General features: G+C 41.7%; 1 protein-coding gene across 8 annotated transcripts in view; it reads right to left on the bottom strand.

The window, feature by feature from the left end:
• magi2a (membrane associated guanylate kinase, WW and PDZ domain containing 2a) overlaps nucleotides 1–13,978 on the bottom strand; it is a 403,568-nt gene extending 389,590 nt beyond the window's left edge. For all 8 annotated transcript variants that reach the window (XR_013490407.1, XM_033614587.2, XM_033614582.2 and 5 more), the window contains exon 1: nucleotides 13,535–13,978. Coding sequence is in view for 7 of the 8 variants with exons in the window: in XM_033614587.2 (XP_033470478.1) it covers nucleotides 13,535–13,835 (301 nt within the window). In the remaining variant the exon portion in view is untranslated. The remainder of the gene's footprint in view (nucleotides 1–13,534) is intronic.
• Nucleotides 13,979–14,321: the final 343 nt, after the last annotated feature.

Here is a 14,321-nt window from a genome sequence, read left to right as displayed (position 1 = left end):
TATTGTTTGCAGCCAGTAGCATACCGACAACTTTATCTTCACCTCACCTGTTCAAATGATTTTAAAGGTTTAGATAAGAGACACTCGACTGTCCTGCTGTTGTTACAGACATGTGAACTAACCACAGACACTTGCCCTCATTAATGGACTCCCAGCAGTGCACCACTGCAGAATGAATAATACCGGAAACACTGAAATGGATATTAACCATTATTCTTGGCTTAAAAAAAATATTTGGGCCTGGAGGGGGTTCCTGCTGGCGGCCTGCCAAATCTGTACAATTATAGTGGAAACACTGGTGTGTCTTACACAGTGGTTTGGGGAGGAGATTAGAGTGTGATTTCATGCTGTGTCTTAGTTTCCCCTTGACAAAAACAAAGGGTTGGTGACCACTGTGTTAAAGTAACAGTCAAGCCAGAATCAAGAGCAGAGGCAACAAAGTTTATTAGCTTCTCTAAAGCTCTCCCTGTTGTTGTGTCATCTGTTCAGAGTCTGGCACTGACCTCACTTCACCTCTTGACATAGTATCCCACTGTTCATGGGCTTGACTGAACTTAAAACATAGCATTTGCTAGGGTTTGGGTCTGTCACTACCGCCGTTGCTGATGTGACACTGAATTCTGTGACCCAGAAGATTCCATGACCTCTAACCCTAACCACTCAACAACTCACAAAACTCTGCCACTTTTTAAGGGTGTGTGTTATCTAACAGATCACACATTTTGGTGTTACACTAGCTCAACAGCGGAACAACAATGCCCACTGTAGTCCATGTTTGTATGTTTTATACTGAACTGTAAAGCACAGTAATGGGGCAACATTTCAACCTTGAACACAACGTGTAAGGGGTTTGACAGCACCATCTCATCTCATCTCATCTCATCACCCCAAACATTATAGTAAACAAACATGCACCGTGCACATCTTCCCCCTTTCACCTATACTGAAATTTGATCTCGCTCAGGGTCCAAAACTAACACTCACCACTCGCCAATTACGGGTAGATTTTGTCTCTGGCTGGTAAATTTTTAAGACCACTCGCCACTTTGGCGAGTTATTTTTTTACCAGCAAAACATGCATTTTTTGTTACTGTAGAACAGTGCTGGTATCGGCTGGTTTCCTGGCAGAGTAATGTGTATTTCAGGCAGAGACGATCTTTGGTCACGTAACGCCAGGGCCACACTGCCCGCGGAAGCACTGTGAATAGCCTCAAAGCGCCGAGAAGCAAAGCCAGTTTCCTTTTGGCGCCCATGTTAACCGACTGTGTCATCCACACCGGCCGCGGAGCTGCCCTGCAGTGATCGTTTCGGCGTCAGGTCTATTTTCTGTGCGAGCCACGCGTGAATGTGTCAAGCCGGGCAGTTACCCATGATGGAAAAACAGCCCCAAATGTGATGGAGACAACAGCTGGGAGCAGAACCACTTGTCGACCGGCGTGGAGAAATGCGTGCCTGATGTGAACGGGCTTGCGCGAGAATTTCGGTGCGCTGCGATGGCTGCCCAAACATACCTGAACAGCCAAGCACACAGGTATGTGTTGTGTCAGAGGAGAAACGAGCCGTTCACATTTCTGTCTCTGTGGCAGGTAACCATCCACAAACGTCACCGCAGTTTAGGGACTGTTCTTTACTTATGAAGAGACTGTTCTTTACTTGTATGTTAATCAGTTGGTGCAGTTTCACTTAAGTAAAAAAAAAAAGTGACTGAACAACTTTCACTTGTATTGGAGTAATATTTGACGAAGAGTATCTTTACTTTCACTCAAGTCATGTCATTGAATACTTTGTCCACCATGGGTCAGACATTCATGTTTATATAGGGCAGGCCCTGCTGTTGCAGTCTGGTCGAGCTAAAATCTTATGTCTCAACTGTCCAAAGGGGACTGAAGTCAGTGATTCATGTAAACTTCCTTAATGAAAGATTCTTTTTGCACTGTAGTAAGAATACTACAGAATTTATTAACCCAAATATTACACTTAACTGTTGAAACAGTTATTCATATTTTAGCATATATTATTACTAATATTAGTGCACACTGATAAAATATTGATTGAGAATCACATACAAGACCCAAATGACATGCTAAATAATACTGATAGCAAATTACAACACTTAAAAGCAATTTTTATTTGGTTGGCTGGTAAAATATCTGCCTGGCTGGTAAAAAATTTCACTTACCAGCCAGGCTCCAGAAGTCCATTTACAAACACACAAAAACACCATGTTATGTAAATCACATTGTCATATTGCTACTATCTTACTAATGCAATACAAGTTTGATCAACTGCCTTGACACCATTGGCACAGGTTCCTGATGAAGGCGTAGTACAGGGCTCGACAGTGTGAGCGTTTCACTCGCATTTGCGACTAAAAATAGGTGTGTGCAAACTGTAAAAAATATTTAGGGGCACATGTGCGCATTAAAAAAATCAGCCGAAGCATCCTATATTTTTGTCAATAAAAAAATATGATAATCTAACCGCAAATGTTGGAGCAACTCCAACGCCCTCTTCCCTCTTCCCCGTGTGACACGGTTATGGGCGGTTTTCCAAGCCACTGTCGGCACAATGAATATAAGTCCCACTGTCGGCAGCATGGAAATAAGTCAAAGTGTGGAGGAGACGAGGGACCGGGAAAAGAGGCGGACCTCCAGGGAAGCCTGCTCCGTTCTCCCCGCAGTTAGGGACCGTTCTCCACGGCCAGGCTGTCGGCTGGGTGGAAATAAGTCAAAGTGTGGTGGAGACAAGGGACCGGGAAAAGTGGCGGACCTCCGGGGAAGCCTGCTCCGTTCTCCCCGCAGTTAGGGACCGTTCGCCCCAGTACCGCTGCTGGGCAGGGTGGAAATAAGTCCTGCAGAGTTTCAGAGGACCTGGAGAATGTTTTAGGATAGTAATAACATTATATAAGATAATCATATTGCAAAGATAATGTATTTAAGATAATAACATTAAAGACAAAATTAAATTGCAATATTTTTTCAAAACTTGATGATTTTACCTTTCTGTACATTTTGTACACAAATTCATTAAATAATTTTGCTTGTAAATGTCTATTTGCATCACGTTTATTACGGAAAACACATTATTTGATCAATTTACATTGTGCCCCTAAAGTTCTTTGTGCGCTCCTTACTTTTTCAACTTAGGAGCACATGTGCTCCTTGGGAAAAAAGTTAGCGTCAAGCCCTGTAGTAACACCAGCACACCTGCCAAATAACTCTAGAGACAGGTGATGTGGCTACTGGCACCTAGAGGCAAGATGGTGTTGATAATCCATTCAACAACAAGAGCACTTCGCTCAAACAGTGCTGCAGTGACTACGATAGTAAGAACAAATTGTGTCTTCTCCTCCAGGCTTTTTATTCCTGCTTTCTATCACTTTTGTTTCTCCTTAAGCTGTGATGGTGTTGGCGCAAGTTGCTAATGTAGGCTACTTATTATTGACCAGTATGTTTTGTAATGGCAAATACTGGTTCAGTCTGTTTGAATAAAATCAAACTAGTTTAAGGGATGAATCCAAACACCTACTTCGTTTTTTTGGGCCCTTAAGTCCACATTTTTCAATGTGGACATGTGGAAGATGCGTTCAAAAGCAAAAGCAACATCGTCCTGGCATGCAAGCATTCCCAAGCGGCTGATTTTTCAGGGTTTGAAAGTTCACCTTTTATAGTGTAGTAACACGCCCAGCATGTCATGTGATGAGAAACAACCAATCAAAGTTGGCAGATATATCTCCTTTCTTCTGTAAATATCAGACTATAATAAAATATGGAGAAATAGTCGATCATATTACTGGAGGGCTACCCAAAGCTTTACATCTGCCCATAGACAACATTTAAGGACTAATACACACTTAAAAAACGACAACACAACCTGCCTCTGCTCCCCTGAAATTTTGCACAGAGTAGGAACAAGTGTAGCACCCAGCACATGACGTCTTGTTTTCCAAGGGTTAAGGCACAACATGTCCCGGCCCTGAGCTCGTCCACCAGTCCAAAAACTGCAAAACTGGATATGTACAAAACTCTAGCATGTGCACAACCAAAGCTATGAAGTATCACAAGACACCAGGGATCCACTGACCAGACTTTTTCTCTCCCAGTACAGACTGCAATACCTCAGTGTTTCTGAAAATACCAAGTGTCCTCTTCATCCCCATCGTCTGGCTGATACTTGATCTACCTAAAAAGGTCAATGATGGCACCAATCCAGTGGAGAGAATTGGTGCACCCCTACAAAAACAGCCATCACGCACACACAAGTTCGAAGCGTAAAACAAGTTTGTCAGTGCCCTAAGGGCGCTTTCAGAAGGTCTCAGTCCGGTTGTTTTGGTGTGCAATGGAATACGATTGTTGTGTTCACACCTGCCCAAACGAACCGCACTTAGGGGGCAAACGAACTTGAGATCAACTGAACTGAACCAAACAGGGCAGGTTTGAAAGCACCCTACGAGGGTTAAAAATCCCAATTCTAACCTTGACTGACATCAAACCTACAGGAAGTAGTCTCAGCCCCATCCTTACATTCTCCATAATGTCCTGCTCTAATGAGAATTCCCTGTGTCTCTGGGAGTGTAATTGTGCCCTATGTTCTCTTACACACCCATCAGTGTTTTGTGGAGATCCTAATTACATGCTACAGGGCAGGCCTGATTGCTGGTGGCAATCTAATCTAATCCTCACCTCAGAGACTAATAAAAGACTTAATATTGTGTGTGTGCATGTGTGTAAAATGGGATACAGCCCGCGGTTTTCAGGCACCGTGAAAAATTAAAGTCATATCACAGTGCGTACAAAGTGATTAAATGCATAAACATGATTCATGATGACTATAACGGAGAGAAAGTGAATCATGAGTCGGCTTTTTTTTTTAATTACACAGGAGATTGTAATGAAAGTTGGCAATCCAGACAAGATGTCCCAGGAGAAAGGGACAGCGCTTGTACAGTTGTGACATCAGCGTAGCAGCGGACCAGTGCAGAAGATGACTTGATGTATTATTCAAAAAGGCCATGAACAACCTCTGGAAATCGACCGTGCGTGTAAACTGGTCGGTGACCCTGCTCATTGACCAGAGGCTAAAGGAGGGAAAACAAAGCCTGATTTATGACTGTTTTATTGGGACGTAGCAGGTCCATTGTAACCTAATATCTGAGAGGGGTTTTAACTTTAATTGCCTGCAGTTTGTCTGCATGAAGTGTTAATAAAGGATAAATTATGTAAAAGGACAAACCAAGCAGCTGTTCGCCATGAGTGAAGGTTGTGTTTACAGCCCGATTTTACAAAAACATTCACTTAAAGCTAAAGTCGTTTTTTGTTGTTGATGCACACAAACAGCGCTCGGTGCTGCCCTATCATTACTAACACCCTGGATGTTATTTTATCCTTTAATTATATCTGTGCGCAGAAATGCAACAAATTTTCAAACACACCCGCCGCTGGATGATTCACATTTTTTTGCTTCCTCTCATATGCTCCAGCAGCTCTAACAATAACCAGTATTTATCAAAATCTAAGTGATTTGTCGACCATCTGGAAAACTGAGTGTGAAAACAACATTAGGCACAAGCAGAACGAAAGAGAGAAAGCTCCGCAGATTAGAAAAGTTCAAACAGAGAGAGGGATGTTTGCATACTGGTTATTTAAACTCAACACTTCCTGTGGCTCCTTATGATAGTAAATGCTTCCAAATATTATATAAGCATTTATTGTAAAGCATCACAGGAAGCTGTGTTTCCCCTTAGATCTTTTCTAGCATGAATTCTCTGCAACCTTGCATTTTCGTCCAATCAAGGCAACTTTCATGCAACTTTGATCAATCATCGTAGCTTCCTGTGAGTTTCACCAACCATAGCAGTCCCCCGCACAATATCACCAAACTCGATTTCTAGTTCCTGGTTGTGAAGTTGCAGACACGTCTGACACGAACGTCTCAGTACATAACAGAGTCATCGACGGACAAACACTTTTCAAACACTAAACACACCCGGAGATTGGCTGAAGCTCAACAGACAAGACAAATCACCATGACAGAGGCTGTTACATTCACATCCATTGCACATATTGAGATAGATTAAATACTAGGGATGCACAATATTAGATTTTTTGCTGATATGCTCTGTAGTGGAATTAACATCATATTATGCATTCATGCTCTTATCTTCATGACCCACCAGCAGATGGAGACATGAAATCAATACTTTTAAGTGTATGTAACATTAATTCATTGTGCCAATTAAGAAAAAGCATGTTGGCCAATTTGGATAGTTAATGTTAAAGCCGATATTGGCCGATACCAATGACATACCAATATTATTGTGCAGTGCTGAAATGATTCCATGAGTACCTCGAATAATTCAATTACTAAAAAGCCTTGAGACTTTAAATCCAGTACAACTATACAGTGCACTGTGTTTCACAACGCGCTTACGTTACTTTCACTGTTAATAGCCTGCGTAGCTGTAATGTGGATATGAAGCGCGGATTGCAAAACTCTGGAGGAACAGGGACAAGAAAAGAGCGAGAGACAAAGGAGGAGACACGTCAAAGAAAACAACAGAAAGTGTAAAGTGTGGGATCATTACAAGTTAAAAAGAAAACAGTTCAGTGTGTACTGCAAAACAGAGTTAGCATACAACAACAGCAACATCTAAGTAGGAAACCAGGGTTCAACATAAACAATGGCCCGATGGCCTGGGACCAATCAAAAAGTATGTCGGGCAAGTTGACTGACCAGTCACAAGCCCACTCAGGCCAGTGAAGCTACATAAGCAGGCGTTAGATGCACACGACAACAGAGACGCCAGCATTTGCAATGTGTGCTGGCAAAGCGGGTTGCAGACAACCCATCAAAGGGGCCGCTTCACATCTGGACCCAGCGCACAAACAGTGAGACCATCCGACGAGTGGAAAAATTAGTGAACACAGCTTACCACATCGTGAAAAGTGAGCTCCCCTTCACGTCCTATGAGAAAACGGTCAACCTTCTGAAGAAGAATGGAGATGATGTAGCATGTCGAAGGTAAGAATGCTAGTGGCTACTCAGCTAGCTAGCTGCTTAAACGTGATTGCTTGAGTCATGTCATAGTAGCTATGAGTGTCATGCAGTTAGTCAGCTAGCACCAAGTCACATTATATAGCTAAACTACATATAGATAGCTAACCATTGCCCTAAACCCAAGTGAATTAGCTAATCGCTAAGGTAGCTAAATGTAGCTAAGCTAGCTAAACGTTTTGTTTTTTTTTGTAAGATAGCTCTAGCCAGCCAGCTAATTTATGACTGTTAATGACATTAAAATAGTGTGAGTATTGTTTAGTTTGTACAATGTGTACACACAAATGAAAATGAAATGAAATGAAAAATGGAGTTAAATGAAATGAAGTTTTATAGACATTTTTTCTCTCGCGCTCTTTTTTTTTTTTTTACTTGTGCAGTAAGAATATACAAGGGGCCAGTAAAACTCTGAACTACTGGCCCAGGGGGCCAGTGGGGAAAAAATATTGTGTTGAACACTGTAGGAAACATACACTGAGTGGACCCGACACAAGGTAACGCCACGTTTAATTGTATGTAACTTTAATCAGTGATTGCTGGCTGAGATTCATGACGCATGTAAAGAACATACGTGTATTATGGCTTTAAAATGGCGGATCAGTAACAGAAATCAATGCAGTGGCTAATGTTACTTGGTGATATATCATGGGTATTAGCCAAGATTTGCTATAGAAAAGAGCAACACATGGAAAATAAGACGTTGTAGTCAATTTGTTAAAGCCTTAGATTCATTCATGTTATTATGTTAGTCACACACTGATACATGCACCCCTTCAATCACTCTCACACACACACGCAGTAGAAAATAGAGCCTAAATGCACAAATCAAGTACAGCACGTATACTAATTTGGATTGCAGTGACTAGGGTCAGCAGGTGTAATGCACCCCTTGACCACAGTTAACGAGTCTTAAGTCGCCAGTCGTAGGAACTTAAAGTATGATATTAATATCAATAAAAAAAAATTCTACTCTTAAGTCGCAGGGTCGTACTTTGGACAGCTTCATGCAGAGGGTTCCACCATGTTCAACTGGGTACAAACTCTCAACAGTGTGTTGTTATTCCTAATGGAACAAGTAGATTTTGAGTCAATTATACACAAAAACAAACTGCAAAAAAAGCCAAAACACATTCAAACATGAATCGCAATTTTATTTTAGAAAAGCTGCCTTGAAATCACACATTTTAGGTTGCAACAAGCCTGAGAAAACCTGCAGCGACTGAGCAGTAATCCAGTAATACAGTCAGGTCCATAATTATTTGGACAATGATACAGTTGTCGTCATTTTGGCTCTGTACACCACCACAATGGGTTTTAAATGAAACAATGAATACCTGCTTAAAGTGCAGACTCTCAGCTTTCATTTAAGGCTTTTTTCAAAAATGTAGTATGAACCGTGTAGGAATTACAACCATTTCTTCACACAGTCCCCCAACTTTAAGGGCTCATAAGTATTTGGACAAACTAACATAATCATCAATTAAACAGTCAGTTTTAATACTTGGTTGCAAATCCTTTATAGTCAATGACTGCCTGAAGTGTTGGACCCATAGGCATCATCAGATGCTGGGTTTCTTCCCTGGTGATGCTCTGCCAGCCCTTTACTGCAGCCGTCTGCACTTCCTGCTTGTGTTTTGGGTGTTTTGCCCTCAGTTTTGGCTTCAGCAAGAGAAACGCATGCTCAGTTGGATTCAGGTCAGATGATATGACTTGGCCATTGCAGAACATTCCACTTCTTTGCCTTAAAAATGTCTTTGGTTGCTTTTGCAATATGCTTCAGGTCATTGTCCAACTGCACTGTGAAGCATCGTCCAATGAGTTCTGAAGCATTTGGTTGAATCTGAGCAGATAATGGTGCCCCAAACACTTCAGCTTTCATCCTGCTGCTATTGTCAGCAGTCACATCATCAATAAATACAAGAGAACCAGTTCCACTGGCAGCCATACATGGCCATGACATAACAGTACCTCCACCATGCTTCACTGATGAGGTGGTGTGCTTTGGATCATGAGCAGTTCCTTCCCTTCTTTCTTCTCTTGTCTTCCCATCATTCTGGTAGTTGATCTTTGTTTTATCTGTCCATAGTATGCTGTTCCACAACTGTACAGGCTTTTTAGATGGTTTTTGACAAACTCTAATCTGGCCTTCCATTTTTAAGGCTAACCAGTGGTTTGCATCTTGTGATAAACCCTCTGTATTTATTCTAGTGAAGTCTTGTCTTGCTTACAAGAGCAGCAGGATGAAAGCTGAAGTGTTTGGGGCACCATTATCTGCTCAGATTCAACTAAATGCTTCAAAACTCATTGGACGATGCTTCACAGTGCAGTTGGACAATGACCTGAAGCATATTGCAAAAGCAACCAAAGACATTTTTAAGGCAAAGAAGTGGAATGTTCTGCAATAGCCAAGTCATATCATCTGACCTGAATCCAATTGAGCATGCGTTTCTCTTGCTGAAGCCAAAACTGAGGGCAAACACCCAAAACACAAGCAGGAAGTGCAGACGGCTGCAGTAAAGGGCTGGCAGAGCATCACCAGGGAAGAAACCCAGCATCTGGTGATGTCTATGTCGAACACTTCAGGCAGTCATTGGCTGCAAAGGATTTGCAACCAAGTATTAAAACTGACTGTTTAATTGATGATTATGTTAGTTTGTCCAAATACTTATGAAGAAATGGTTGTAATTCCTACACGGTTCATACTACATTTTTGAAAAAAGCCTTAAATGAAAGCTGAGAGTCTGCACTTTAAGCAGGTATTCATTGTTTCATTTAAAACCCATTGTGGTGGTGTACAGAGCCAAAATGACGACAACTGTATCATTGTCCAAATAATTATGGACCTGACTGTATAAGTGTTGAGTGCTTCCACATCTCCTGGTCCACCACAGTGTCTGCGCCCATGTCATGTGGAACATCACGGAGCATTTGAAGTAAAGTTTTTGGAAGCGTGCATGCAGAAAAACTGGCTCTCAAATCAATAAAAGTGAGCTATAAAGACGTGACAAAGACTTGAGTGGTATATAGCAGCAGCACAGTGAGTGGACATCATCTGTCAGGCCTGGCTTATTATACAGTGCTGCGCTCTTTGACTCGCTCCTCAAGAAGGAAACTATTGAAGCAGATTATAGGAGCTAATGTGCTTCTGCTGAGGAGTGAAAAATATCTGTTATTGAGCGCCCTGCTGTAAGGACACTGCAAGGGTGTTTTCCCCCCCAATAATATTTACTTAATGTACATATCTGCCACGTTAAAAACAACTTGACACCGTCAACAACCGAACACAAGCGGAGCAATGGGAGAATATCAATCACTGCGGCAATCACTGGAGGGCAGAAATATTTCATGGTGAAAAAGTAACACATTAGTTTGATATAGGCCTGGCTGCCTTTTGAATAAATCCCTGGTGTGGTGCTGAACGCACACACACACACACACACACACACCCACACCCACACCGTCACACACATACAAACACACAGGCTAAGACTTTGATCCAAAGCCTCTTACAGGGTTTTGCTGATTTTTTCACCCCAAAATGAGAAGCCCACAGATCCTCCTCTCGGCTCACAATGCAAGACAGCCAGTGTCATTAGCTGCGAGGATCAAAGTCGCGGACGGCCACACGAGTGTGTCCGTGACATCGAGGCTGCACAAGCAGTGGACAGAGTTGGCAAGCGGTGGATGGAGCGGGTGCGAGTTAGGCAAATTTACTTGGCTTGTGATGTTGTTTTAAAGTCAACATGGGTGTTCTGGTTGCTGCAATTTAAAAACGTCTCCAACAACTATGGAGTCCTTGGACAATCTTGGTTTCACGTGAAAGTGAAACACTTGCTTAAGCAATCCACCACAACTCCACTCAAAAGGAAATATAATGCCACACACACATTCAGTATCTGTGACCTTATCATACTTTATGGTGTTTTTTATTCCTCATGACACCACTATAATGTTGAAATAGGGACTCCGGGATTTGCTCTAATATTTATACAATATCCTCTGCAAATCCACTTTAGTCCACTTAATGTAGCGCAAATTGGATAATAAATATTGAACACTTTGTCTGCTTTGCAAAAAAAAAAGTGCTTCAAAGGTTAAAAATATAGAGCAATTTTTCATCCCTTAAAGAAAGAAAGTGAACTCACAACTACAAGTAACCCAAATTCAACGTGAGGATGTCTAATGCCAGTGTCAGTTTAACGTAGAATACTGACGACCAATGATGTTGATATTTTGTTGGTTTTACGTTGTGTTGCTAAGTAACCAAAATCTAACGTCCTCCAAAAATCTCAAGCCAACATCATCTTGATGTAGAATCAGCATTTAGTCGTAAGCAAGGAGACCGAAACCCCAACGTCTTCCAAATGTCTCATGCCAACAGAAAAACAGCTTTTAATTGTAAGGTATTGAGGGAAAAGAAACCTGAATATCTGCAAACTGCCATAATGTCAAAGTCTAAATAACTTGAACTTCCAACTTCATTCGACATTTAAATTATCATCAACTCAAGTTTTATTCCAAATTAAGTTTAATGTCTGTCCGATGTAAGAGTCCAACATCTTTCTGTTGTCATACTTAGGTCATATCTCCATGATATGATAGTTGTGGTTTTAAATATGTTGCTATATGTTGAGTATTGTGATAAAATACAATGTGATATATTACCTTTGTTCAACTGTGAATTATGTCTCCAAAGTAAGGTATCTAGTAAACCCAAAAAGCAATTTATTATATTATTCTAGTGGGCTACCCAAAATTTAACTTATATTTGTATTATTAATCATTTATATAATGAAAAAATACTTGGCACTGTGTGACGATACTATATTGCCACACAAAAATATTGTGATACTATGCTGTCTCGGTTTTTTCCTCCATCTCTTGATGTCACACTTTTACAAACAGAATCACAGACATTTCTACGTCTTCTGCTGCAAGCAAGTATTTTGTTTTAGGCTTGACTTTTTGTTCAGTCAATGAAAAGTCTGGAAATAAGTAAAAATCAATCAAGCAGTAAATAAAAAATAAAAAGTCCATTGCAATTTTCCAGAACTCAAGTTGAGGTGTCTAAGCTTCTTGATTCGGCTGATAAATAGTAATGAACAGACGTCCGTCTCCCCAGCAACGTTTTCCAGCTCCTCCTGGGGGACCCCAAGGTGTTCCCAGGCCAGATGAGATATGTAATCCCTCCAGTGTGTTCTGGGTCTGCCTCCGTATGTCCGAGCTCCTCACCCTATCTCTAAGACTGAGCCCAGACACCCCACAGAGGAAACTCATTTCAGCTGCTTGTATCTGCAACCTTGTTCGTTCGGTCACTACCCAAAGCTCATGACCATAGCTGAGGGCTGGGACGTAGATGGACCAGTAAATCGAAAGCTTTGCCTTCTGGCTCAGCTCCCTCTTCACCACGATGGTCCGGCACAGCGCCCGCATCACTGTAGATGCTGCACCAAATTGCCAATCCATCTCACGCTCCATTCTACCCTCACTTGTGAACAAAACCCTGAGATACCTGAACTCCCTCGCTTGAGGCAGTAACTCTCTCCACATACTTTTCTGCGGATATATCCCCCAAAATCCTCGCACTGGACCTTTAATATTGATTTCTAATGGTCATACAGGCGACAACAAAGGTTTTGTTTCAACATTGAGGGGGACACATGTGAAATGGTGGGTTTTATTCACAGATTTGTGGCTTTTTTTTGCATCAATTTAAAGTGTAAATATCTTCAATTTGGTCAAAATAAAAGTCCTGTACTGCTGCTACTTCCATGTTTGTGTGGCGTGCAGGGCGGAGCAATAAATTTATTTGTCATGTAAAATCACATGAACACGTATTCAATGAAATATAATAAATAACAGATGCACATGTGAAACATACACCAATGCATACATGCTTTGTTTGCCTGTAATATTGTGCTGAACTGAATTCTGGCATATTTCCACATAAATCAGACAATAAAGTGCAGTCCAATATAATCTGATCCAATATCTAATCTAATCCATTGTTTATGTCAGTGGTATTATACCTGGGCTGTAATCCTGACCTGTGGTGGCTGCGTGACATTTACCAATATCACAGCATCAATATATTTGTTATTAGTTATGTAGTGTGTGTGTGAGACTGGAGTGTGTGTTTTCTGACTGCCCCAAATGTAACACACCCCCTTGAAAGCTACACCACATAGCAACAGGACCCAAACACGCCTAAAACACCTTTTTGCAACAACTACCATGGGAAGTATTTTAATATCTGGCTGCTGCAGATGCGTAACAACAATAAAGAAACACTATAAAAAGTTAATTTCTGCTCCATGGTGTGTTTAAAGCCTCGCGCACAGGGGAAGCTATCAGTTTTAGGAGACAATAGCACTGCTGTCAAAACACAAAGCTAACGGTTTCCAAAAATGTCCGTTAAAAGAGAAGCACACACAGAGCGTGTAAATGCGGGAAAGTTGGTGTGAAAGCAGAGAGAGCTCACCTTGTTTGACACACTTGAGTCGGACGGGGTCTTTGCTGTGTTTGACCACAGCATGGACGTCCCTGGTAGTGAGTCCAGCCACCGGGGTATCATTGACTTCCAGCAGGAGTTCATCCTGGAAGAGTTTGCCGCTGTGGCTGAGCGCCGTGCCCGGGAGAAGCTCGCCGATAACCGGGAACTGTCCATTCTCTGCGCCGCCCTTGAGCTCCAGCCCCAGCTCCCCCTCCTCATTCCTGCTGAGGACACTCTCGTGGACTTTGTTAGTCCAGTGGTTCTTCCTCTTCTTCAGGCTCTTGGACATGGCTCCAACTGGGGGGAAATCACATGAGTGCGGCCGTGGGAGAAGTTTTAGCGCTCTTTGGAGTCGGCCGGTGTCACCGTAACACTGGGATGTGTCCAGTTTCACCAGTAAACGCCAGTTGTATCCATGTCAGCGCGCACACACTCACACGCACAGCAGCTGGATCATCAGTCTGCCTTTGCATGAACTGGGAGCTGCTCAACTTGTGATGCCTTCACGGGACGCCTCAGAGATCGGGATTGACAGATTCGACGTTTAAACGCGACCTGGTGGAGAATTAAAGCCGAAAATTAATTAATTAATTAATTAATTAAATCAACTAACAGTCATTATACATGAAATATTAAAAAACATGTGAGCTCAACTGAAGTACACCTAAAGGGACTTTTTTTATTTTTAAAAAATTCAACTTTATTGAGTACATTCATTACAGAGTATGAATGTTCCAGATTTTCATTTAAAAAGTCGGAGAAAATATATTTAATA

Source organism: Epinephelus lanceolatus, chromosome 23 (genome assembly GCF_041903045.1).
Source record: "Epinephelus lanceolatus isolate andai-2023 chromosome 23, ASM4190304v1, whole genome shotgun sequence".
NCBI lineage: Eukaryota > Metazoa > Chordata > Actinopteri > Perciformes > Serranidae > Epinephelus > Epinephelus lanceolatus.
The sequence above is the reverse complement of the archived record's forward strand: the minus strand, read 5'-3'. Positions and strand labels throughout refer to the sequence as shown.